Source organism: Entelurus aequoreus, linkage group LG06 (assembly GCF_033978785.1).
Source record: "Entelurus aequoreus isolate RoL-2023_Sb linkage group LG06, RoL_Eaeq_v1.1, whole genome shotgun sequence".
NCBI classification, from domain to species: Eukaryota; Metazoa; Chordata; class Actinopteri; order Syngnathiformes; family Syngnathidae; genus Entelurus; species Entelurus aequoreus.
The window spans coordinates 47,142,522-47,170,305 of record NC_084736.1 but is presented as its reverse complement, the minus strand read 5'-3'; the positions used below and the strand labels follow the sequence as shown (position 1 = coordinate 47,170,305).

At 42.9% G+C, this 27,784-nt stretch overlaps 1 protein-coding gene across 1 annotated transcript; it reads right to left on the bottom strand.

Moving 5' to 3' along the window:
* Nucleotides 1-177: 177 nt before the first annotated feature.
* cdk7 (cyclin-dependent kinase 7) lies at nucleotides 178-27,784 on the bottom strand. The gene is made up of 12 exons (XM_062050859.1): nucleotides 27,641-27,784; nucleotides 20,732-20,791; nucleotides 20,606-20,639; nucleotides 20,464-20,531; nucleotides 20,298-20,366; nucleotides 18,859-18,969; nucleotides 18,668-18,786; nucleotides 11,468-11,567; nucleotides 11,299-11,385; nucleotides 10,698-10,847; nucleotides 3,574-3,712; nucleotides 178-674 (listed from the first exon to the last, which is right to left on the bottom strand). Exons 1-12 carry the CDS (start codon nucleotides 27,704-27,706, stop codon nucleotides 646-648), a joined length of 1,032 nt encoding a protein of 343 aa, XP_061906843.1. The 5' UTR covers nucleotides 27,707-27,784; the 3' UTR covers nucleotides 178-645.

The window sequence follows — 27,784 nt, the reverse complement described above, 5'->3', positions numbered from 1 at the left end:
AATTAAAATGATGAGATGAGATCTGTCGGGAAACACATTGTTGCAAGACATGGTCAAGCTGCATTGGCCTTGATGAAAAGAGACCACCCAATTTACGCCTCCATTCAATACCACATGTCACAGGCTAATAATCATGGCTTGGAAACTATTTCATGTATAATCACTCCAGAGAGACCCTTTTAGGTATTTGCACTATTTATTTATTTTTTTTTCATACAAAATTAATAATGCATACTATGTGCGGGCAACAAAACAGTTGGGTCAGACTGCAGACAGATGGTTTCCAATAGCGTAATTCCTAATTTTACCAATACATGACTATATGCCATGACTCAAAGTCATGCCAGGATAAATTAGGCGTGAAAACCCAAGATAGCTTGGGACGGATTGTCCAACATTGTCATCCCATCATTATTATAATGGCATTATGTCTCAATAATTGTGTCCATATGGTCTTAGGGAAAAGCTGATATCAAGAATCAGACTATAGGCTTGTTTTCTTTTTCAGTCACCTGTCGCAGGGTATTTCCAGGCAGGCATCACAAATGTGCCAATTTGGACTACAGGTCCTACTTTACATCCCCTACTGGATTGTCGGTCGCAGCAGCACCGTCGCCATGCCGGCTAACATCTGGTCCCGTGCGGTTAGAATATCAACTTTTTCTTCATGGGAGCTGAAAATCAAAAGACAAAATGTTTAGAAAATGAGTACATAAAATGGGACCTATAATGTGTTTGGTCTTCTCTGACAATGTCAAATCATAAAATTCATGCATTTAGGTGCTATCTTGCACGCAGTTTTGAATGCCTCTGATTGTGGTATTTTGCAGTCTGGTTACGTTGTGACATCACAGCGAGGTGGATGTACAGTACAGGCCAAAAGTACTTAACAAAAAAGGTGAAATAACTGAAAACACGTTTTATATTCTAGCTTCTTCAAAATAGCCACCCTTTGCTCTGATTACTGCTTTGTACACTGTTGACATTCTCTCGATGAGCTTTAAGCACACCTGTGAAGTGAAAACCATTTTAGGTGACTACCTCTTGAAGGTCATCGAGAGAATGCCAAGAGTTTGCGAAAAAGTAATCAGAGCAAAGGGTGGCTATTTTGAAGAAATTAGAATATAAAACATGTTTTGAGTTATTTCACCTTTTTCTGTTAAGTACATAACTCCACATGTGTTCATTCATAGTTTTGAAGCCTTCAGTGACAATCTACAATGTAAAATAGTCATGAAAATAAAGAAAACGCATTGAATGAGAAGGTGTGTCCAAACTGTATTTGAGACCAGCCGAGTTTGAGGAAACACCAAGAAAAGGTAAGACTAAGTTTTATGTTCATGGCACGCGCACAATAACACCGACATGCAGGGATATAAATGCTGCTGAAAGCAGTTTGTAATGCAGCTCTGTATCCGTTGGAGAGTGTGCAGGTGTACCTAATGTTGTGATCGGGTTAATCTTTATAGCCGTACCTCAATTTAAGATTGTTTTGTTTATCGGCTAATTATGTTTTAAGTTGCAAGCAAAAATTTGAGTTACAGTACAAACATCCCCTCCATTAGTTGGCATAGCAAATGTGACAGACAAACCTGTGAGATTCGCCCAAAACATCTGGTTTTACTTGCTAGCATTAGTGTAGCTACACATGGACATAACTTTGTTTTCCAAAAATGGGGAGGAATAAAGTGAGTGTAAAGGACGGCGCTGAGAAGAAGAATTGGATTATATTCATTGCATTAAAAAAATAAATCATCAAAAACATGACGGAGCCTGTTGGCGAAGCAGTTTGTGCGTATCACTGCAAGTCTGCACCATACTGAAGCAGAATGAGTCCAACACCAGTCAGGAATGTTAAAATAATACCTTATGCCAGACATTTATCTATGAAAATATGGATGATGAGTTTGCGAAACTGTATGAAATGCTGCACATTATTGTTACATTACTTCATAAAACTACTGCAGTTGTTATTAGTACATTCTATTGTATTGTTTTTGTACAATATTTACTTTTTCACAGTTTGTTTTTCTTTTTTTAAAGGGCATCTTACATGTTAAAATGGTGCTGTTTTGGGGTGCCAAGCACCGATTACATTGATTTCAATTAATTTCAATGGTACACGTTGATTTGAGATACAAGTCTTTTGAGTCAAGAGCAAGTCAAGAGCTCATAAATTGAGGTACTACTGTATGGTTAATGAAATACATTTTTGACCGTGTCTGGTAAAACAAAACCAAAAAAAATAGCAGTAATGACTTTAAGATATATATTTAAACAGTGTACTTTTTCAAAAGATACATTTTATACTTTTGGAAAGGGTGGGGTGTGGTTTCATTTGCAATCTGTAAACGCCTTCACAAATGAGCATCTTGCAGACATAAGCAAAAAGTGGGTTATTAATGTGACTGTGGAGCAAAATTTACACCAGAGCATATTTAATACAATTTGTCTAGACCACAAGGAAGTGTTTTAAATGTTGATTCAAATCATTATAGGTCCGTTTTAAGTAACATAATAACAACAACTAACAACATTAAAAACGTGTAATATACATGCCGAGAGAGTCTATATATGTCCCCACATTCTCTCTGTAATATACTGGAGCGTCAACCATACTGAATAGTCAACCCAGAGATTTTCCAAACCACAGGAAGAAACGGGAAAGCTTTGAACCTCCCACTAACACCAGAGTTCTACTTCAATGCTGCCACAATCCACTGAGAGGTAGAAATGTGCCTCCACTGTGTAATGACTAGTAGAGCCAACACCCTTTGGAATTGCTACTTTCTATCAAGTGCTATTCCGGATTTATTTGCCTGCTTTAAATAGCTAGGACAGGAAAGGTGCACCAGGTTTCATACTATATTTGACCTAGTTGTGAGTAGAACCCTGACCATAAATTAAATAAACAATACCGTTGGTGCGAATTTAATGAAGTCAAATCCATTGTGGTAGTAGTGTGGGTTAGGAGTATAAATATTGTAATGGCAAAATTTATATTTTAGTAATTTCTTATACACACAATTGTAGCCTAAGTGTTTGTGTTTTTTCAGAGATATGACACTTTTATGGCCTATGCATTTTTGGAGCCCATTGGGGATGTCTCCAAACCCCCACTCTCTCCAAGGACAAAGACTGCTGTTGGTTGATTACTAAATTATGTCTTTTCTGTCAAATGTTACTCCCCAAATGAGTTTCCTTGATGATTGATGTTGTTAACTGCTTTACCCAATGTTTAACCAAAACATTCCTGTTTTTGCTAGTATCACAAATTAGATAAGATGTGTTTTGCTCATTCCCCTTTCCCACCTCCTAGGATGGGACATTTCATCCAGACCCTTCTCTCCTTTTTCAAGGCATATAAGATTTGAAGTTTTTTGTCTCTCTCTCGCTCCTTGTTGTTCTTTCTTCTTCTTCTTTTCGGTAGCAGCGAAAACCCTTTCTCCTTTGTAAACTGATGTTATTTGAGTACTCAAAAAAAAAAAAAAAAAAGACCTTAGTTTTTGTCTGGACATATTTTTGTTGAATATGAAAAATTCCAAAACAATATCAAAAATAAGTTTTCATTACTTGTCTCTAGGCCTTCGATTTTCCTCTTGGGCCTGGCTATATCCATCTCTCGCAGAGCTTCGGCAGAGCAGTTGGGTCGGGGAAGTTTGGAGCCAGGAGAAGGACCAGGTCGATTGCTGAAGTACCTCATCTTTAGAGCCTGAGATGTGCAAACATGATAGGGTCACAATCAATGGATACGAATTATACTATGAGAATTACACATCAGGTGTATAACAATACAAAGATGCATTCATTTATTGTTCACTGCTTATGTGTTTCAGGGTCACAGGTGAAGAGTTTTGTAATGTGGAAGAAAATGCGCATCTGAAAAATTCTACGTTTTTAACTTGGCCCGTGTCACATCCCTAAATGTGTTGGGGAACTTAGGTACAGTGGAACCTCGATTTACAAACATTGTACCAAATTTACCAAAGACCAACTAAATATATGTGTGAGGGGCGTGGCCTGCGGATCTGCAGCAAGGCGGGATGTGCCAGGACCAGCTTCGAGATTAGCGACAGGTGCATAGATGACACAGCTGAGAGTGTTTGTCTGATCACCTGTCGCCCTGTTAAAGGGAGCACTCGGGAAGGAGAAGGGGGATTGATGGTGGAGAGCAAAGCCGAGCGCGAGCGAGAGCCAGACAAAACGCCGGAGGAAAACCATTTGTGTGCTCACTGGAGAAAGAGACTTTGCACTTTTATTGAAAAATAAAACTGTTTTGCAAACTTGGAAGAGCCCGAGATGTCGTCGATAGATGGTTCAACGAACCCGGAGGAGCAAGACCTCCACAATTTGGCGCCCAACCGGGAAGGACCACCAGAGGCGGGGGAGGAAGATCCCATGACGGCTCTCGCGGGCGTGCTCGCGGAGGTGGCAGCAAACACCCGCCAACAGTGCCAAGTCCTGCGGGCGATGGCAGAACAGATGGGCGGGGCATGGCCAGGGCCGACGACCGTCACCATTCACCGCATGGGGGATAAAGAGGACCCCATGCCTTTTTGCGGCCACGGCGAGAGCATGCGCGTGGCCGGAAGAAGAGTGGGGGGTGCGGCTCTTGCCGCTCCTGACGGGTGAAGCGCAGAGCGGCGCTCAGCCTGCCGGCGGCGTCCCGAGCGCGCTTTTTGGACCTGAGGAGGGCGGTGCTGGACCGGACGGGCTGTACCGCTGAAGAATACCGGCGGCAGTTCAGGTCCATGCGGCTGGGGGAGGAGGATCGGCCATTCGCCTTTTGCCAGCGGCTCCAGGAGGCGGCGACGCGCTGGCTGCAGCCGGAAGGGGGAGACTGCAGGCTGCTGGACCAGTTCGTCCGGGAGCAGTTTTTGGAGGCGATCTCGAAGAAGACGGCCGACTGGGTCCGGTACCACCGGCCACGGGACCTGGCAGCTGCGGTGACCCTCGCCGAGGACCACCTGGCCGTCCCCCGCGAGGCGCATCCGGCAACCCCGGCGCACGGGCAGAATGCGCGACGGGAGGAGGGAGTAGAGCACAATCCACATCATAACCTGCGTGACTCTGATGCTATTTCTCCGTAGGTCCCGGCTGCTTCCCTCAGAACATCTCTTGCGCAGACGGCCCCTCAAACGCTTGGGCAGGCGGGCTGGAGGCGTGGGCTGCCCGGTCGCGCGCGTCATGGACCTCCGCAGGTGGAGGTGGGTCGCGTGACCCGGGCGGCCGGCCCTTCAGTGCCCTCCCCCGGCCCGGGTGAGACGTATGGTATCAAGGTATCGATACAAGGGAGTACATACCAGGCGATGGTGGATTCGGGCTGCGGGCAGACCATGATCCACCAGAACCTGGTTCGACCCGGGGCTTTGAGGCAGGCAACAAGGCTAAAAATCAGGTGTGTTCATGGGGATATGCACGAGTACCCTATGGTGCCAGTAGAAATTTGGTATGAGGGCCAAAAGCATAGGTTCGAGGTAGCTGTAAGTACGCACCTCTCGCACCCCGTAATTTTGGGCACAAATTGGCCGGGGTTTAGACGTTTACTAACACAATGCGTGGGGGTGCGTTCACGGACCGTAGGAAAGGGGAGTATCCGCGCAGTTCTCAGTGGCGACGCGGGTCCATCCGACACTGCCGGGCGGGAAGCGGCGGGGGATTCGCGGGAAGCCCCCCCGGTCCCGTATTGGCGACCTACGGAGGACTTTCCCCTCGAGCAGTCTCGCGATGAAACTTTGCGCGCGGCCTGGGACCAGGTGGATTACATCGACGGTCAGCTGGTGCGCCCGGGAGCAGCGCGGGTATTCCCTCACTTCTCCATTATTAGGGATAGATTGTACAGAGTGAGCCGTGACACTCAAACGGGAGAGGAAATCACCCAGTTGTTGGTGCCTAAACGCCGCCGGGAAATGGTTTTCCAGGCCGCGCACTACAATCCCATGTCTGGCCACATGGGGTATAATAAAACACTCAATCGGGTCATGGTCCGATTCTACTGGCCAGGCATCCGGGCAGACGTGCGCCGGTGGTGCGCTGCCTGCCCGGACTGCCAGCTGGTGAATCCGGCGGCCACACCGAAGGCGCCTTTGCGCCCATTGCCGCTCATGGAGGTACCATTCGAGAGAATTGGGATGGACCTCGTCGGACCATTCCACCAGGGCACACGGGGATATCGCTTTGTGTTAGTCCTGGTGGATTACGCAACGCGCTATCCCGAAGCAGTGCCCCTGCGCTCCATCTCTGCAAAGAGTGTGGCGCAAGCGCTTTTTCAGGTCATCTCCCGAGTTGGAATCCCGAAAGAGATTCTGACTGACCAGGGCACGTCCTTTATGTCACGCACGATAAAGGAACTGTACGGGTTATTGGGAATTAAAGTGATCCGCACGAGCGTGTACCACCCACAGACAGATGGGCTGGTGGAGCGGCTAAATAAGACGCTAAAAACCATGATCCGTAAGTTTACCCACAAGGACAGACCAAATTGGGATAAATGGCTGGATCCCCTAATGTTTGCGATGCGGGAGGTACCCCAAGCCTCCACAGGCTTTGCGCCTTTTGAGTTGTTATACGGCAGGAAACCGCGCGGGGTGTTGGACGTGATTAAGGAAAGTTGGGAGGAGGGTCCAAGCTCCAGCAAGAACGAAATTCAGTACGTTATGGACATGCGAGCAAAACTCCACACGGTGGGCCACTTATCACGGGAGAATTTGCTCCGCGCCCAGGAACGGCAGCAACGCACGTATAACAGGGGGACCCAGCTTAGAAAATTTTCACCGGGAGAAAAAGTACTTGTGTTACTCCCAACATCCAGCTCAAAATTACTTGCGAGGTGGCAGGGACCTTTCGAGGTCACACGGCAAGTGGGTGATGTGGATTACAAGGTTCGACGCTCGGACCGGGGCGGAGACACTCAAATCTACCATCTAAACCTACTGAAATCATGGAGGGAAGCGGAGCCTGTTTTCATGGTGACAGTAGTGCGGGAGGAGGAGGAGCTGGGACCAGAGATCCCGCGCTCTGTCACGGCCCCTCCTCTACCCTGTGACATCCAGCTCACGTTAGCGCAGAAAGCGGATGTTGCCAAGCTGCAGCAGCGCTTTTCTGATGTGTTCTCCTCTCGGCCCGGGCGCACAAATCTCATCCAGCATCATATTGAGACCAGCCCGGGGGTTACGGTGCGATCTCGGCCATACAGGCTCCCCGAACACAAACGCAAAGTAGTTCGGGAGGAATTAAAATCCATGCTGGAATTGGGGGTAATAGAAGAATCCCACAGTGCGTGGTGCAGCCCCATTGTTCTGGTAGGGAAGAAGGATGGGTCTGTGCGGTTCTGTGTGGATTACCGCAAGGTGAACGAAGTATCACGGTTTGACGCGTACCCAATGCCTCGGGTCGACGAGCTCCTGGATCGGCTGGGCACTGCTCGTTTTTTCACGACGATGGATTTAACCAAGGGCTACTGGCAGATTCCCTTGTCACCAGAGTCCAAGGAAAAAACTGCCTTTTCCACTCCGGAAGGTTTGTACCAATTTGTGACACTTCCGTTTGGCTTGTTCGGTGCACCCGCCACGTTCCAGCGCCTCATGGACCGGGTACTGCGACCCCACGCTGCATACGCGGCCGCCTACCTGGATGACGTCATCATCCAGAGTGGCGGCTGGGAAGAACACATGCAGCGGGTGGGGGCGGTGCTCGAGTCCCTGAGGCAAGCAGGGCTCACCGCCAACCCGGCGAAGTGTGCAGTTGGCCGGAGGGAAGTACAGTATCTGGGGTACCACTAGGGAGGGGGACAGGTGAGGCCGCAGGTAGATAAAACAGCGGCAATTGCAGCCTGCCCAAACCCCAAGACGAAAAAAGAGGTGAGGCAGTTTTTGGGTCTGGCGGGCTACTACCGGAGGTTTATCCCCCGGTTTGCGGACCTGACCAGCCCAATAACTGACCTCACCCGAAAGGGTGCTCCAGATCTGGTCCAGTGGACGGAGCAGTGCCAGCAGGCGTTTGAGAGGGTTAAGAAGGCCCTCTGCGAGGAGCCGGTCCTGCACATGCCTGATTTTTCTCTCCCGTTTTGTCTGCAGGCTGACGCGTCGGGTAGAGGTCTGGGAGCGGTTTTGTCCCAGCAGGTGGAGGGCGTCGACCGACCCATCCTATACATCAGCCGGAAACTGTCCGAAAGGGAGGCAAGGTACAGCACAGTGGAGAGGGAGTGTCTCGCCATCAGGTGGGCGGTCGGGCCCCTCCGATACTACCTCCTGGGGCGCTCATTCAGCCTCTGCTCGGACCACAAGCCCCTCCAGTGGCTCCACCGCATGAAAGATGCCAACGCGCGGATCACCCGTTGGTATCTAGCGTTGCAACCCTACAACTTCAGAGTGATTCACAGACCGGGTGTACAGATGGCCGTGGCGGACTTCCTTTCCCGCTCCCTCACGGGGGCGGAGGGGAGTGGGCGAGGCCGGACGGCGTCCCGGCCTGAGTCTGGCGGTGGAGGTATGTGAGGGGCGTGGCCTGCGGAACTGCAGCAAGGCGGGATGTGCCAGGACCGGTTTCGAGATTAGCGACAGGTGCGTAGATGACACAGCTGAGAGTGTTTGTCTGATCACCTGTCGCCCTGTTAAAGGGAGCAGTCGGGAAGGAGAAGGGGGATTGATGGTGGAGAGCAAAGCCGAGCGCGAGCGAGAGCCAGACAAAACGCCGGAGGAAAACCATTTGTGTGCTCACTGGAGAAAGAGACTTTGCACTTTTATTGAAAAATAAAACTGTTTTGCAAACTTGGAAGAGCCCGAGATGTCGTTGATTGATGGTCCAACGAACCCGGAGGAGCAAGACCTCCACAATATGTTTTAATGCACAAACCTTATCTTAGCATACAAATGTTTTATCCACCCATTGTGTGCCTTGCAGAGTAGCCATTTTGTGCCCGATAGCATATGCATTTTGGGCGGGTTTATCATTCTCCTGTGATCATTCAGTCATCAGAGCAGTGCGGTCGTTAGCTCCTGTACTACTTTATGTGCCTTTTAAAGGGGCCCAATATGCAACCAAACCATGGAGGCATTGGGTAGATATTTAACAATCTTGCCTTCCTTCATACATCCTCCAATTGAGCCGTTTGGAATTTGCAAAACCTGTTTGCCCACGGATAACGCCACCAAATTACCCATATATGGTAAGAAATTTACCCAAACTGCTTTGCGCGAGTCCACCATTATAGTTAATACGCTCCAATAGCTATCCTCTTGATGTGAGGCAGACTGGCTTATACATGCACATGAACCCTCCGCTGTTGCCATTTCTACTACAAAATTACTTATAGTTTGAACTTATATCTTTCGGTAGACTCCATACGGAAGTGCTAAAAACGACAAGAAAGATGACAGAAAGAAGACGGTGTCGAAGTGAAGGCGCGTAAATAAGACCACCCACAAAACGACGCATCCTGAAGACACGGTCTTCGGTCTGTAAAACATAATCTATGCAAAATGTTGACCAAAAAAACACATTTTCATGTGATGTAGACCACAAGGAAGTGTTTGAAATGTAGAACAGAAAAAAATCATGATATGACCCCTTGAAGTATTTTTTAGCCTTTTTACAGCTTTTTTTTGTTTGTTTTTATAAAAATTTAATTTTCTTGTACAATGCTTTTCTACCTTCCAGGTCCTTAAAGCACTTTAACACAATGACCACATTCACCTATAAATGACCCAGCATGAGGGGTAATTTGGAGTTCAGTATCTTGCTCAAGTATACTTCAACATGATCTCAGGGGTACTGGGGATCAAACCCACAGCCTTCAGGTTGGGAGACAACCACTCTACAACCTGAGCCATGCTGCCCCATTTTTTTTTAGTTTTGATAGCTCAATATAAGTCCAAAGAAAGCAATGGACAAGCAATATGTCAATTGAAACATTCAGGAAATATCCACAACGTTGTCGACACTTTCAAAGATGGCTGCTCTGAGTGTAAAGAATAAAGACGCTCCTGTAATAACCGTTATTATCATTTCTGACTAGTTTTTCTCACACTAAATCAGTCATAACGATATATTGTTGAATATATATGGTAATGTTACTGAAGTGTAAATAAAAAATGTTTTGTGGTACATGCGAATGCAGCTGAGATAGGCTCCAGCACCCCCCGCGACCCCAAAAGGGACAAGCGGTAGAAAATGGATAGATGGATGTGTTCTACATGGCTAGCAATGGCGTCTGTATCCACCGTTCTTGAACACTGCAGAAGGAGCGCATTTTTGTCCAGAAGTTGTTTATGTTCAGATAAGGCAAGCGCAAGAACAGCTTTTCGTAACTTGAACGCTCATGGCTCAGCTCTGACGTCATTCCCAGCTTTGACTTCCAACTTTTGAGGTGAATGGAACACATCAAAAGTATCAATCAATCAATCAATCAATCAATGTTTATTTATATAGCCCTAAATCACAAGTGTCTCAAAGGGCTGTACAAGCCACAACGACATCCTCGGTACAGAGCCCACGTACGGGCAAGGAAAACTCACCCCAGTGGGACGTCAATGTGAATGACTATGAGAAACCTTGGAGAGGACCGCATGTGTGGGTAACCCCCCCCCCCCCTCTAGGGGTACAAACACAATCAAAAGCATGACATCCCATTTTCAAACTTGAACCATGATTTCTATCTTTAAAAGCAAGCAAAAACCTTGGCAGTTTTTTTAAGTTACCTGTGTAGCTGTTGTCCTTGTGGAGGGGTTGAATGTGAAGAGTCCATGTAGCAACTCCAGCAAGTCATCAGTAGCTGCACTAAATATGTGTTCAAGAGGCGTGCCAGGAAATATTTTGAATGGCACGTAGTCTGGTAAACTGCTCACTCCCTAAAGAGTAAAAAATAAACAAGGGTTATTATTTTGTTTTTTTGCTCAAATGAAACCATACATTCATTTTCTACTGCTTGTCACTCTTGGGGTCCCCGGGGTGCTGGGGCCTATCGCAGCTGTATATGGGCGGCAGGCGGTGTACACCCTGGACAAGTTCCCACCTCATCACAGGGCCAACACAGATAGACAACATTCACACTCACATTCACACACTAGGGACAATGTTTTAGTGTTGTCAATCAACCTATCCACAAGTGCATGTATTTGAATGTGGGAGGAAGCCGGAATACCCGGAGATAACATGCAAACTCCACACACAAAGACCCCGAGCCGGGGGATTGAACCCAGGACCTTCTTATTGTGAGGCACACGTGTAACCCATGATCCGCCGCGCTGCCCTTCAAATTAAACAATACATTGACATAATCAGGGGCTAAAAAATGCTCACAGGCCAAGACTCTTCCGTGGGGGTCCCAAGAGCTTCAAAGATCTTGGTGAGCTGATCAAGATCGGAGTCTCCAGCGAGAAACGGTATCTGCAGCAAAATAAAAATAAAACATTCTAAGAAACAATAGCATGTATACAATTTTTTATCTCTTCTTTAAAAAATTACCTACCCGAAGGAGCAATTCTGCCAGGATGCATCCCACTGCCCACATGTCAACACCCACTCCGTACATCCTGGCGCCATACAGAAGTTCAGGGGATCGGTACCACCTAGGAAAGATAATAATTAAATAAACTATTACCAATCACTTAATCATGTATACCGAAATAACTCTGAAGAGATACATTTGTAACTTTGCAAGGACTTTTACGAGGTGCTAATAGTGGGCGTTTTGGATGTGATCTACCAAGACTGTGTGTACAATTGATAACAAGTGCAAAAGTGGTACAGACCGCCCTATATGAAAAATTAGGTTTTTGCGTTTATACTGCCTGTCACTATGGAGACGCTCACTTCCTGCACATTTATGGCTTCATATGGTCCAACCTGTGGAATTTCATCATGTTGTTGACATGCAGAACACAAATATGATATAAACCAGCTTTTTTGGGTGATATAGAAGTGTGATCAAAAGAACAGAATCAATTTTTAACACACTGATGGTGTTGTGACGGTCCAGACGCAAGAAAATGCATAATGCAAGACATATTTAACAAAGGACATCGATGTCCAACATTTGGCCCGCCACATTATTTTATGTGGCCAACGAAAGCCTGCAAATAATGTGATAGTAAGGCATTTCATCCCTACTGATAAATGCATCTCAATTTTGAAATTGTAATACATGCAAATGCAGTTCTTAACTAAATATTTACTATAACAAGCTATTCCAAGCTTTTTTGTCATTGAAATTATTTTAAACTTAAATTCTACTTGAGCCAAACCAAAATATCTGCTTTTCACTTTGACTTTTGTTTCCAAAGCGAGTTTTCTTTATGATAATCAAACAAAAGGACAAGTGTGTAATAATAATCAGTCCCTCTAAGATTTTGCGGTCTTTTTTATTTATTTTGGCTGCCTAAAATGACAGATTTCGCTGCAGCATTTTCAAAAAAGTCGTGGCAAAATCGCCGCCGGTGGTACAGATTTGATTGGTTAGACCAGGGTGTCAAACTTGTATTGATTGAGGGCCACATCGCAGTTATGGCTTCTGTCACAGAGCCGCTTGTAACAATGAATAATATATAAATATAAATAGTCTCATTACATGTTTTTATTATTATATTTTTTTTACGTACAGTGTAAAAAAATCGGTAGATTTTATAGTACAGAAGTAACAGTTCAGCTGCCCAAATTTACTGTACAATTTACGATGTTTTTTTACAATATATGAATCAAAACATTTGTTTTTTTGTGTATTACTGTAAATGGAAAACAAACCAGTTTTTTTTTCTTACGGTAAAGCTCTGGCGACTGAGCTACTAGTTATTTACCTTAAAAATAATTTTTACAATGTACAATTGGATAACTTGCTTTAATATCATGAGTCAAGCAGATATTTAAGTACCGGTAGCTTAAATGTATTACACTTTGAACCCTGCGACTTATTAGACAGGGCGGCTAGCTTATGGATTTTTCTCCGATAACAGCCATAATAAAAAATGTTTAAAAAACAAGCAAATACACCTAGGAAGTGTTTGATTGTTTGTGCTATGGTGCCATCTTATGGACAAGTTCGCTCACTGAAGGTGTCTTTCCATTTACAGGTAGTGATTTCTGTGTGATGTCTGTAGGAGTGTTTTCATGCATATTTGTAAATGCGATTGTAATGTAATGACACTAGCGTAGTTAGGATTAGCTAATTAGTATTATTACCTTACAATGACAATAATTTTGTATTGTTTCAGTTTCACAAATTCTGCAGTAAATTCACCAACACGTCACCGTGGAGTTACTGAGTCTGTTTAGCTGATTGGAGAGCTAGCTTCCACAGCTAGTGGGTCCATGACAATGACTTCTGTTTTTTTTGATCAGCCGTTTTACTGCTGTGTCACAGACACCGTTTGGAAACAATTATGTACATAAACATTTACAGAATATTTATGTGTAAATAATTAATTTCACAACATATATATCTGCAGATTATAGTCTAGTGTAGCTAATGTATGGAAATATTTTTTTTTCTTCTAAAATTTTAGTGGGTGTAACTTCTATCCCGGTGTGCTCTAAAGTTCGGAAAATACAGTACTTATTTTGATTATAACAAAAAAATATGTATTGTTGTAATATTAGATAAAGTTGAAAAGATATGAAATTGCTTGCAGTACATGTATATTTTTCTGTCAAAATGGAAAATGTAATACATTTAGTAAGACACATTAATTCCAGGCTTTTGAAGGCCACATAAAATGACGTGGCAGGTCAGATAGGGCCCCACGGGCCTTGAGTTTGTCACTTGTGGGTTAAATGATGGCCTTGTGTTTGAGTGCTGCCCGGACAAATTTGATTGGGGAAAATGTCAATAACCAGCCAAAATATACTATGGGAATTGGGCACAGTTGCAAAGCCACACATAATTCGCAAGGCTTGTTCGAATTTGCGTGAATTGACGCAATCACAACATCGTAAGATCTTAGAACCACTAATTAATATCATGAAGCGGCCCTCTGAGCCAGTTAGCATGCACATTTCAAACTTACTAAATATAGGTGCAAAACAGCAGTCGCAGAGCAGTCTAAGCCTTGATAAATCACATGTGAACGCTAAATGATTATATTTGCATCTCCTCCTCCCAGTATGGTGGGCGTTCTAATAATCAGCCTATTTTCTGCATATTCATGAAAACAAGACATGCTAAATGGATTGTGCTTTTATTTTTTGTTCGTTTAAAGAATGCAATTCAATGCGCACAAACTTAGTAGATCAGCTTTGCATGTGCTATCAAGTTTGCATGTTTTAATATGCGCGAACGTTCTGTAGGGATTGTTGGGGATATTTACTGAGTACCGGTATTTTTTGATACCTATTCCTAATTAGGTCGGTCCATGAGGATTGAATGTTTGAGTCATGAAGATTCAGGACTAACGATACTGCGATCAGTATTTTTTGTTCCAGTTGACCGACATAATTATGACACGCTGTCCCATTCAGTTCAGCTACCAACGTTACACATTAAAATCAGCTTTGAATAATGACAAATAAGGAAGCAACAACACACAAAAGTGTGTAACAACAATATTTCCTCAACAAAAGTTCCTCAAAGTGACGCACGCTGTGTCAGTTTGAAGTGAACGCACTGAACTCACAACAGAGTCATGCCTGCGTTTTATCAACCACCCTCCTAGCGTTCCATTAATCCACAAGCCAATATTAATCCACTCAAAAAAGTGAAACATTGAGGTAATATAATAATCCATAAAGTTGCTTTGAAGCAAGACAGCATCTCTGGGACAGGTCTCTGGTTGCCGTCTGACGTCACTCCATTGCGCCGCATTTGCGTGTCATTAAAACACATCTGGCTTAAATGTGTTTCAGTTCGTCCTGTCTCTTGACTACAAACTGGACAATCGAGCATTACACTTGCTCACTGAGTTTTTATATATATATATATATATATATATATATATATATATATATATATATATATATATATATATATATATATATATATATATATAATACACACTACACACACATACATAGGTAGCACAACATTCAATATGGCTTCCTGTCTGTCACTCAACTACGTCTGTGTGCAACATAAACACATAACAATTCCTATTGTTACAAAATGCACACCCACATAACATGCTTATTGATTGTATGGATTTATATGATATATTTGATATGATAAATCATAAAAAAAGGTGTGTGCTCTGCAAATGCATGCCATATATGAATATTATTTCCAGTTGACTATAATGAGTAAAAAAAACCACAGTGATGGATCTGTGTGGTCTTTAGACGAAGATGACATAACTGCATTTCACCTGACACTGCACACATAGTTGACATCTTTAAGACCTAAAAAAACAAGTGTTGATAAAAGAGCTCCAGCTCTGGGAAGTTACAGTACGTCATGTTTGAGGTGTTATGGCTACAGTTTAATTTGTGCTAATATAAATGCTAATTAAAATGCATTTTTCCACATATTTTGTTTCCACAAATTACATATAGTACCAATAAATACCGGTATTGATAAGGAATATTGATAAGGGTATCGTACTGATAACATTTTAACGATATACAAACCTGCACTGAACAAAAATATAAACGCAACACTTTTGTTTTTGCTCCCATCTTTCATTAGTTCAGCGTTTCTCAAAGTGTGGGGCGCGCCCCACTGGTGGGGAATAGAGACATGACAGGTGGGGCGCGAGGAACGGGAGGAAATTTCACTTTGATTTTTTTTTTTTTTTATTATATTCTTTAATTTTTTTTTTTTACTATGCTTTCATTTTCTATACACACTGGAAATCACTTTGTGATTCTGTCTGTGAAATCCGCTATATAGATAAATGTAAATTACTTATTTTTCCTGTATGCTTTACATTGCTAGGTAGGAGCGAAAGTTTGACAGACAGCAACAGTACCGGTAACTAATGGGGGCGGGGCTAAGCGGAAGCTTTGTGAATGGCGAGTCACTGTGCGAGGATTTGCTGTTTTGCAAATACATAAAAAATAGAGCCACTGCTGATGAGCTGTTCAAGATAATGGACAGTTTCCTCAAAGAACACAACCTTAAATGGGAAAACTGTATGGGCTTTTGCTCTGATGGCGCGCATGGCAAAGTCAAGAAACGGACTGCAGGCTCTATTAAAGAGGGTTGCGCCAAATGCGCATTGGACACAATGTGTCATTCACCGGGAAACACTCGCGTCAAGGCAGCTCAGCCCCGAATTCAATGAGGTTTTAACAGTGGCAGTGTCAAGCCTGCAACCCCGATTTGAAAAGCTGTGCAGTGCAAAACAGGCTCATTGCAGCCACTAAGGCTGGAGTACTGTAAAACTCATGTTCACTTGCCCTGTCCTCCTTTTTTTGGCAAAGATTGCAAAGTGGCACTTTTATTTTCATTTATTATTGAACTCGATGCAAGTTATTTGATTTATTATTGAACTTGATGCAAGTTATAACACTTTTATTTGATTTATTATTGAACTTGATGCAAGTTATAACACTTTTTTTGATTTATTATTGAACTTGATGCAAGTTATAACACTTTTGTTTTATTTATTATTGAACTTGATGCAAGTTATAACACTTTTATTTGATTTATTATTGAACTTGATGCAAGTTATAACACTTGTTTTTATTTATTATTGAACTTGATGCAAGTTATAACACTTTTGTTTTATTTATTATTGAACTTGATGCAAGTTATTTGATTTATTATTGAACTTGATGCAAGTTATAACACTTTTATTTGATTTATTATTGAACTTGATGCAAGTTATAACACTTTTTTTGATTTATTATTGAACTTGATGCAAGTTATAACACTTTTTTTGATTTATTATTGAACTTGATGCAAGTTATAACACTTTTGTTTTATTTATTATTGAATTGATGCAAGTTATTTTATTTGATATTGAACCTGATGCAAGTTATACCACAGCTGCACAGTTATTTTATTTATTATTGAACTTGATTGTATTTTATGTTATTGAGTTTGAATGTATAAAACTTGATGTTACTTGATGTTCGATAAATTTGAAAATGTTGGCATTAGCGTTCTGTTGGGGCGATGGGGGCAGGTGGGGCTTGAAAACTCCCCCTTGTCCAAAGTGGGGGATGACAAAAAAAGTTTGAGAACCACTGCATTAGTTGAACTCAAAAGATCTAGAACTTTTACTATATAAACAAAAGACCTATTCCTTTCAAATATTGTTCACAAACCTGTGGTAGTGAGCATTTTCTTCTTTGCCAAGATACTACATCCTACCTCACAGGTGTGACATATCAAGATGCTGATTAAACAACATGATTATTGCAAAGTTGTGCCTTAGGCTACCCACGATAAAAGGCCACAGTGAAATGTGCAGTTTTATTACATAGCACAATGCCACAGATGTTGAAAGTTTTGAGGGAGCGTGCAGTTGGCATGCTGACTGCAGGAAGGTCCACCAGAGCTGTTGCCCGTGAATTGAATGTTCATTTATCTACCATAAGGTGTCTTCAAAGGCGTTTCAGAGAATTTGGCAACCCATCCAACTGGCCTCACAACCGCAGACCAGGTGTAACCACATCAGCCCAGGACCTCCACATCCAGCAGGTGCACCTCCATGATCGTCTGAGACCAGTCACCCAGACAGCTGCTGCAACAATTGGTTTGCATACAAAGAATTTTCTGCACAAACTGTGAGAAACTGTCTCAGGGAAGCTCATCTACGTGCTCGTCGTCCTCATTGGGGTCTCGACCTGACTGTAGTTTGTCATTGTAACCGACTTCAGTGGGCAAATGCTCACATTCAATTGCGTCTGGCACATTCGAGAAGTGTTCTCTTCACGGATGAATCCCGGTTTTTACTATTCAGGGAAAACGTCAGACAGCGTGTGTGGCGTCGTGTGGGAGAGCGGTTTGCTGATGTCAACGTTGTGAATCGAGTGGCCCATGGTGGGGGTGGGGTTATGGTATGGGCAGGCGTATGTTATGGACAATGAACAGAGTGCATTTTATTGATGTCATTTTGAATGCACAGAGATATCCGTGACAAGATCCAGAGGCCCATTGTTGTGACATTCACCCGATACCATCACCTCATGTTGCAGCATGACAATGCATGGCCCCATGTTGCAAGGATCTGTACACAATTGGAAGCTGACAACATCCCAGTTCTTGCATGGCTAGCATACTCACCGGACATGACACCCATTGAGCATGTTTGGGATGCTGTGGATCGGCATATACGACAGCGTGTTCCAGTTCCTGCCAACATCCAGCAACTTGGCAGTCATTGAAGAGTGGACCAACATTCCACAGGCCACAATCAACAACCTGATCAACTCTATGCAAAGGATATGTGTTGCACTGCATGAGGCAAATGGTGGTCACACCAGATACTGACTGCTTTTCTGACCCCCAATAAAGCAAAACTGCACATTTCAGAATGGCCTATTATTGTGTGCTGCCGAAAGCACACCTATGCAATAATCATGCTGTTTAATTAGAATTTTGATATGCCACACCTGTGAGGTGGCATGGATTATCTTGGCAAAGAATAAATGCTCACCAACACAGATTTAGACAGATTTGTAAACAATATTTGAGAGGAATAGGTATTTTGTGTATAAAGTAAAAGTTTTAGATTTTTGAGTTTAACTCGTGAAAAATGGGAGCAAATAAAAATGGAGTGTATTCTACAACACAGACCTGGTAACAACTTGATGAGTGTAGACTCTGTTGGGGCTGCCGAAGGCTTTGGCCAAACCAAAGTCAGCCAACTTCAACACTCCGCTGCCGTCAAGCAACAGATTGTTGGGCTTCAAATCCTAAAAATGCAAATCAAGACATTTAAAAGACAGGCGGGAAGAGAGCAGCACGTGTAGTGTTTGTGCTTTTACCCTGTGCAACACCCAGTGTTGATGCATGTACTCTAACCCCTGTAGAGTCATGAGGATGTACGCTTTGATATGGGCTGGAGTCAGGAGTAGGCTGGTGTCTTTGATGATCACCTTAAAAATAGAAAAAGAGGAATAAAAGCTATAAATGTAGACATATAGCTGGGAGGATGTATGCTCTGTAATTGTAAGTGATTGTAAATGCCTGAATATAAGCACTTGGAGCACTGGTCGTTAGCTGAGCGTCATATTTCATACTTAGCTGCTAATGCAATCAATTGGCTGTTAGAGCCAAGAGTGGAAATGTATTGATTTATTTTAAAGCACTCTAATCTAATATGAGAGGTGTGCATCTATTTGGAATCTTAGAGCATTGTATGCTAAAAACAAAGAAATGGGTGCAGTGGAAAGATTGGTGGCTGTCTATTGATCTCACTTGCAGGATTGGAAGCAAACATCAAATCAATCGTAGCGGTTTGTTGAAAAACATTAGGATGAAACTTACAACTTTAGGGAGGGGATATCAAGAATTTGGAAATTATAGTTTTAGTTTAAATACAGTAGAAGCTAATAAGACCACCAGAGTGAGTAGAAAAAATGTGTTTACATGACAAAGATAACTACCTCTGATACAATACAGATATTGATCAGATACCCTATCAGTAGGAATTATACATACATTTATTAATTTGGAGTGTGGAATGTTAGAAAGGACTTGATCTAGTAAAATTACTTAAATATAACACAATGGAATTAGTAGGTATGAAAACCTATTCATTATTAACCAATTGGAATGGACGTACGCTGTCTTTAAGTAGTTTTTTTGGTGACACCTAGTGGCCACAACAATTCATTAAGTTAAGCTCATGGCACAATAAATTCAATAATGCAGACACATTTTTTACTGGATACTTTCCAATACGCTTCTTCTGCCTTGGAGACTTTGTATGTGTAAGTAATAAGTAACTTTAATTATTTGATACTTGTTTATATTGACAAATGTGGTGTTTTAAACTGCAATATTGTTCAGTTAAGGACACTTATTTCATATGTCTAGTTTGGGTGCTATAGTGTGCTTAGCTGTTGCGTAGCTGCTAAACCTACCACGTTTACATTTGTGAATGAAATCTCTAAAATACACAAAAAGACCAACTATGTGTGATATTAGAGGACATTTTTGCACAAGTACACATGGTACAGTACAGCTTGTATCGGCGCGCTTATATCAGACATTTAACATGAAGTATCCCAAGCCGATATCAATATCGGATTGGCACACCTCTACTACTTAAAGCATCTTAATAGCAGATCGTAAAGATGGACAATTTCAAAACAAACAATAAAAAGACAAAAACCTAAATAGAAATGGACAGTGAGGAACGGCTTTATTGAGAAGCCACAACATACAGGAGGTGTGTCATCTAATAAAAACATAGTTTTACCTCCAAATCAGTTTCCATGTAGTCAAACACCAGGCTGATGTTAGATTTATGTCCAAATGCATCCAGTAACTGAAACACAAAATAGATCGGATTACAGTAAGGCAGGTCTCTTAAAGTAATTAACATGGAGGATTAACATAAGAACAATAATAAAACCAAACACTACCCCAATAATATTTGGATGATGCAGCTCTTGCAGCAATTTGATCTCGCGCAGTGCAGTCCTGTTGATACCTACACAAATAAAGCAATACAACTTTATACAAGCAAAGACAGGGTATATATTGTAGGCTAACTTACTAACTTACCATCTTTAGCCTCAGTTCTATGGCCAACTTTAATCTAGCGGACAACAAACAACGTAAAATTATAGATGAACATCAGAATACCAGAAAGGGGCTGTTAATTTGTCGACCGTAGCTACATTACTTTACCTTTTTAATGGCAACTATAGTGTTTGTTCTTTTGTCTCTGGCTTTGTATACTGTGGCAAACTGGAGAACAGAAGAATTTATGAATTAGTTTAGTAATACACTAGTGTTTCTTAGCAGCATTAGAGATTTTCATTATGTGTGTCTACACTCTGGTAGTCATATTAGAACAATACACAAGTCTGCAGCTAGGTGGGAGCAGTGCTCCATCCAATCAACAGGCTCCCTGTTTAACCCAGTAAGAGTAGTAAGTACAAAGGATGTGTAATAAAAAAAGGGCTCAGTCTAGCCACCAAATACAAGCCTAATCATCTCCTTTTATGTTGGTTTTTGTTGATTTTCTGTGCATCTTGCAAAATGATGGCAAATTGCAATTAAGTTGAATGTGCTCACATAAAACAGACAAATCTTGTGAAATAAATATGAAATAATTTTGTTTCATAAAAAATGTTCAAACTGATGTAGTTGACAGTTTGAAACGTCTCAGGGTTCATTTTTATTTCAAATTGGCTTCTGGATAGAGTCTATCCACATTTACTTTCCATCCATCCATCCATCTTCCTCCGCTTATCCGAGGTCGGGTCGCGGGGGCAGCAGCCTAAGCAGGGAAGCCCAGACTTCCCTCTCCCCAGCCACTTGGTCCAGCTCTTCCCGGGGGATCCCGAGGCGTTCCCAGGCCAGCCGGGAGACATAGTCTTCACAACGTGTCCTGGGTCTTCCCCGTGGCCTCTTACCGGTCGGATGTGCCCTAAACACCTCCCTAGGGAGGCGTTCGGGTGGCATCCTGACCAGATGCCCGAACCACCTCATCTGGCTCCTCTCGATGTGGAGGAGCAGTGGCTTTACTTTGAGCTCCTCCCGGATGACAGAGCTTCTCACCCTCTCTAAGGGAGAGACCCGCCACCCGGCGGAGGAAACTCATTTCGGCCGCTTGTACCCGTGATCTTGTCCTTTCGGTCATAACCCAAAGCTCATGACCATAGGTGAGGATGGGAACGTAGATCGACCGGTAGATTGAGAGCTTTGCCTTGCGGCTCAGCTCCTTCTTCACCACAACAGACCGATACAGCGTCCGCATTACTGAAGACGCCGCACCGATCCGCCTGTCGATCTCACGATCAACTATTCCCGCACTCGTGAACAAGACTCCGAGGTACTTTAACTCCTCCACTTGGGGCAAGATCTCCTCCCCAACCCGGAGATGGCACTCCACCCTTTTCCGGGCGAGAACCATTTACTTTCCCTGAACATATATTGTCTATCCCATAAACGATATATGTTCAGGGAAAGTAAATGCAAATATGCACTTTTCATCCTTTCCGGTAAGCTACAATAAAAGCAATATTGTTGCACATTTTGCACAAAACAAGCAAAAACCATGGCTCTTTTTTTAAAGGAATAAACTGATAAAGCTGACAAGTGACCAATATTTACAGTTTTAAAACATTTTCAGTGTTACGGTCAAGTGTAGGGTTGCAAAATTCCGGGAATAATCAAAGTTGGAAACTTTCTATGGGAATTAACGGAGTGCCATCTCCGGGTTGCGGAAGAGACCCTGCCCCAAGTGGAGGAGTTCAAGTACCTCGGAGTCTTGTTCACGAGTGAGGGAAGAGTGGATCGTGAGATCCACAGGCGGATCGGTGCGGCGTCTTCAGTAATGCGGACGCTGTATCGATCCGTTGTGGTGAAGAAGGAGCTGAGCCGGAAGGCAAAGCTCTCAATTTACCGGTCGATCTACGTTCCCATCCTCACCTATGGTCATGAGCTTTGGGTTATGACCGAAAGGACAAGATCACGGGTACAGCGGCCGAAATGAGTTTCCTCCGCGGGGCTCTCCCTTAGAGATAGGGTGAGAAGCTCTGCCATCCGGGGGGAGCTCAAAGTAAAGCCGCTGCTCCTCCACATCGAGAGGAGCCAGATGAGGTGGTTCGGGCATCTGGTCAGGATGCCACCCGAACGCCTCCCTAGGGAGGTGTTTAGGGCACGTCCGACCGGTAGGAGGCCACGGGGAAGACCCAGGACACGTTGGGAAGACTATGTCTCCCGGCTGGCCTGGGAACGCCTCGGGATCCCCCGGGAGGAGCTGGACGAAGTGGCTGAGGAGAGGGAAGTCTGGGCTTCCCTGCTTAAGCTGCTGCCCCCGCGACCCGACCTCGGATAAGCGGAAGAAGATGGATGGATGGATGGATGTAAAGTTCAAATGGCAAATACTAAATCAAAACGTGTAGTTTCCTCTGCCTTCTGTTCTGCTAGCCATTCTGTTGTCATACAAGAATGTAGGTTATAGTTTGATTTAGCATTCTGATTGAGTGTTCATTTATTCATTTAGCCTATTTCTATTCATTTGTCCATCAGTAAAATATTTATGAAGACTACTCCAATTGTTTAGCTGACTATTTATATCTGTGTGTGGCATTGCATTAGTGTTTTACAAGAATAAATAAATACAAACAGAATAATGCCATGTACACCATCTGATGTGTGGAGACATTTCACCCCAACCAATGTAGGCGGAAAGGCTGTGTACATTTGCAAATACTGTGCAAAGAGCTACGTCAAAAATGCCACAAAGATGCAGCAGCATATACAAACCCCGTTTCCATATGAGTTGGGAAATTGTGTTAGATGTAAATATAAACGGAATACAATGATTTGCAAATCATTTTCAACCCATATTCAATTGAATGCACTACAAAGACAAGATATTTGATGTTCAAACTCATAAACTTTATTTTTTTTTTGCAAATAATAATTAACTTAGAATTTCATGGCTGCAACACGTGCCAAAGTGGTTGGGAAAGGGCATGTTCACCACTGTGTTACATGGCCTTTCCTTTTAACAACACTCAGTAAACGTTTGGGAACTGAGGAGACACATTTTTTAAGCTTCTCAGGTGGAATTATTTCCCATTCTTGCTTGATGTACAGCTTAAGTTGTTCAACAGTCCGGGGGTCTCCGTTGTGGTATTTTAGGCTCCATAATGCGCCACACATTTTCAATGGGAGACAGGTCTGGACTACAGGCAGGCCAGTCTAGTACCCACACTCTCTTACTATGAAGCCACGTTGATGTAACACGTGGCTTGGCATTGTCTTGCTGAAATAAGCAGGGGCGTCCATGGTAACGTTGCTTGGATGGCAACATATGTTGCTTCAAAACCTGTATGCACCTTTCAGCATTAATGGCGCCTTCACAGATGTGTAAGTTACCCATGTCTTGGGCACTAATACACCCCCATACCATCACAGATGCTGGCTTTTCAACTTTGCGCCTATAACAATCCGGATGGTTCTTTTCCTCTTTGGTCCGGAGTTTCCAAAAACAATTTGAAATGTGGACTCGTCAGACCACAGAACACTTTTCCACTTTGTATCAGTCCATCTTAGATGAGCTCAGGCCCAGCGAAGCCGACGGCGTTTCTGGGTGTTGTTGATAAACGGTTTTCGCCTTGCATAGGAGAGTTTTAACTTGAACTTACATATGTAGCGACCAACTGTAGTTACTGACAGTGGGTTTCTGAAGTGTTCCTGAGCCCATGTGGTGATATCCTTTACACACTGATGTCGCTTGTTGATGCAGTACAGCCTGAGGGATCGAAGGTCACGGGATTAGCTGCTTACGTGCAGTGATTTCTCCAGATTCTCTGAACCCTTTGATGATATTACGGAGCGTAGATGGTGAAATCCCTAAATTCCTTGCAATAGCTGGTTGAGAAAGGTTTTTCTTCAACTGTTCAACAATTTGCTCACGCATTTGTTGACAAAGTGGTGACCCTCGCCCTATCCTTGTTTGTGAATGACTGAGCATTTCATGGAATATTTTTTTATACCCAATCATGGCACCCACCTGTTCCCAATTTGCCTGTTCACCTGTGGGATGTTCCAAATAAGTGTTTGATGAGCATTCCTCAACTTTATCAGTATTTATTGCCACCTTTCCCAACTTCTTTGTCACGTGTTGCTGGCATCAAATTCTAAAGTTAATGATTATTTGCAAAAAAAAAAAAAAGGTTTATCAGTTTGAACATCAAATATGTTGTCTTTATAGCATATTCAACTGAATATGGGTTGAAAATGATTTGCAAATCATTGTATTCCGTTTATATCTACATCTAACACAATTTCCCAACTCATATGGAAACGGGGTTTGGAGACAAGTGCCCAATAATATATAATTATTGTAATTCCTCATTAATTCCCAAGGACAGTGTCCAACTTTGAATAATCAAAAAATGGTCAATATTTCCAAATTTTCCGAGCTTAACTGCCCGTGGTAAATTTCCGGAAAGTTTCCGGAAATTTACCGGAAAATTTCCACCCCTTTGCAACCCTAGTCAAGTGTAACCTTTAGAAAAATGCAAAACCTAGTGAACTTGTTGTTTTTTTCTGTATTGAGAATCACAAAGACTTCAATTTTAAAAATTGACTTAATAGACTTAGAGGAATTGGTTTATGTTCCAGCAGATGTTGTCTCAGTTCATTTTATTCATCTACTTTGATAATAAAGTGATTTTTATAAAGCATGTAACTCAAACAGTGGGTGGTACGGATAAATAAATCAATACCTTGTTCTTAATAGTAATTCAATTCAGGGGGTTGCTGTTAGGTAAATTAACTCACCACAGCTATAATATCCATGCAAGCAAAACTTAAAGGCCTACTGAAATGATTTTTATTTATTTAAACGGGGATAGCAGATCTATTCTATGTGTCATACTTAAACATTTCGCAATATTGCCATATTTTTGCTGAAAGGATTTAGTAGAGAACAACGACGATAAAGATCGCAACTTTTGGTATCTGACAAAAAAAGCCTTGCCCCTACCGGAAGTAGCGTGACGTAGTCAGTTGAACATTTCCGCAAAGTTCCCTATTGTTTACAGTGATGGCGGCCAGAAGTGAGAGCGATTCCGACCGAGAAAGCAACGATTTCCCCATTCATTTGAGCGAGGATGAAAGATTTGTGGATGAGGAAAGTGCAAGTGAAGGACTAGTGGGGAGTGGAAGCGATTCAGATAGGAAAGATACTGTGAGAGGCGGGTGGGACCTGATATTCAGCTGGGAATGACTACAACAGTAAATAAACACAAGACATATATATACTCTATTAGCCACAACACAACCAGGCTTATATTTAATGTGCCACAAATTAATCCCGCATAACAAACACCTAGGTGTTTGTTATGCTAGCTCCTAGCTCCCGTCCATACAACCCGCTAATACAATTCAAACACCTGCACAACACACACAATCACTCAGCCCAAAGGACCGTTCACCTAACCCAAGGTTCATAAAGCTTATATATTTACCCAAAGTTACGTACGTGACACGCACGGGCAAGCGATCAAATGTTTGGAAGCGCAGCTGCATACTCACGGTACCGCGTCTGCGTCTGTGTATCCAAATCAAAGTAATCCTGGTAAGAGTCTGTGTTGTCCCAGTTCTCTACAGGTGTCTGTGTATCGAAGTCAAAGTCCTCCTGGTAAGAGTCTCTGTTGTCCGAGTTCTTCGATCTTGACTGCATCTTTCGGGAATGTAAACAATGAAACACCGGCTGTGTTGTGTTGCTGACTTCCCTCGCAAAATACTCCGCTTCGCACCGACAACTTTCTTCTTTGCTTGCTCAGCTTCTTTCTCCAAAATGCAATGAACAAATTGCAACAGATTCGTCAACACAGATGTCCAGAATCATGTGGAATTTTGCGATGAAAACTGACAACTTTAAGCTGGCCGCGGTGCTGGACTAAAATGTCCTGTCTAACTCGTGACGTCACATCCGCAGCGTCATCATACCAAGACGTTTTCAGCAGATATTTTGCGGGAAATTTAAAATTGCACTTTAGTAAACTAACCCGGCCGTATTGGCATGTGTTGCAATGTTAAGATTTCATCATTGATATATAAACTATCAGACTGCGTGGTCGGTAGTAGTGGGTTTCAGTAGGCCTTTAATAAAAACAACAAGAAAATGAAAAAGAGTGTGCGAATGCGGGGAAATGCCGGTGCCAAGCTGAAGGGAATTTCAAGTATTACATGACTAGTTTCCCTCCTTTGGGCAAAACGGAACCCCTCAAATGTAAACGCAAATACACACACATTGTATCTCCTGTAGGTTCCAGAAAATGAAGTACCAGGTGCACGGAGCAAGACAGTAGGAGAAAGTGTGTGCGCTCGGCACACACGTCAAGTTAACTTTCGGTTTCGATCGCCGCCAAGGCGAGCATGCAACATGGACAAAATCATGTGAGGAGGGCGACCATTTTTAGAGATCGCTCCGACGTTCAGATAGCTCTGTTCACTACCTCCAGCACTTGTATTGCGTGGTCTGTACTTACTCCTTTGTATGGAGTAAATTCTAAACTTCAATTTTAGTTACGTCCCATTCTTTTAGACCGCCTTAGAAAATAAAGCATCTGGTTGGACTCCTAAAGAAAGGATCCTAATACAAACCACTTTGGTCACAACTTTAACATGTTACTGTGAGGCGTTCTCTCATGTGTTTACAGCACTATAAACAATATATTTATATAGCTGTACGCTGAGTACTTTTTAATTTAAATGTTCCTGTTATTAGCAATTTCCCTTGAAAAGATATAATAATGTAAATGAGGGGTGTCCTTACTTGGGAGATGTTGTACCAGTCAAGCTCCATTGTTACTGCTTTAATTATCTCGCTTTGTTTTGTTGGAAAATACACTCCAAACAATAGTCATATTTATGATACATAATTAATGGTGGACATTATTTCAAATGTATTGCGGGTGAATTCAATATTGACCGAGGCTTTGTTGACATTAACAACCGGGTTGCTAGCATGCTACTCTTAGCTTTCATCCATGCAGCTCACAAACTAGCGCCCTGAAAAGAACGAAAACTGCAACAATGAAAACACTGACGGTCAAAAATCCTCACCTGTCCCTCTCCGAGAAAATCCAGTTTCTCATACCGTTTGGCTCTGGACTTTACATCAAGCGCCATCGCCGTTAAATGTCATTAATCATGTACTAGTGCCATGAATGTCAACTTCCGCCTTATTAAAGGTCCACACATAGTATT

Bases quoted from the DNA above. Each gene is read 5' to 3' on its own strand.
- cdk7 (XM_062050859.1), bottom strand. From the start codon at position 27,706: ATGGCGCTTGATGTAAAGTCCAGAGCCAAACGGTATGAGAAACTGGAT. The intron at 20,640-20,731 runs GTAAAGTAATGT...GTTGTCCGCTAG, and splicing joins CTATAGTTGCCATTAAAAAG to ATTAAAGTTGGCCATAGAAC. The intron at 3,713-10,697 runs GTAACTTAAAAA...TGCACATCTCAG, and splicing joins CAAGGACAACAGCTACACAG to GCTCTAAAGATGAGGTACTT.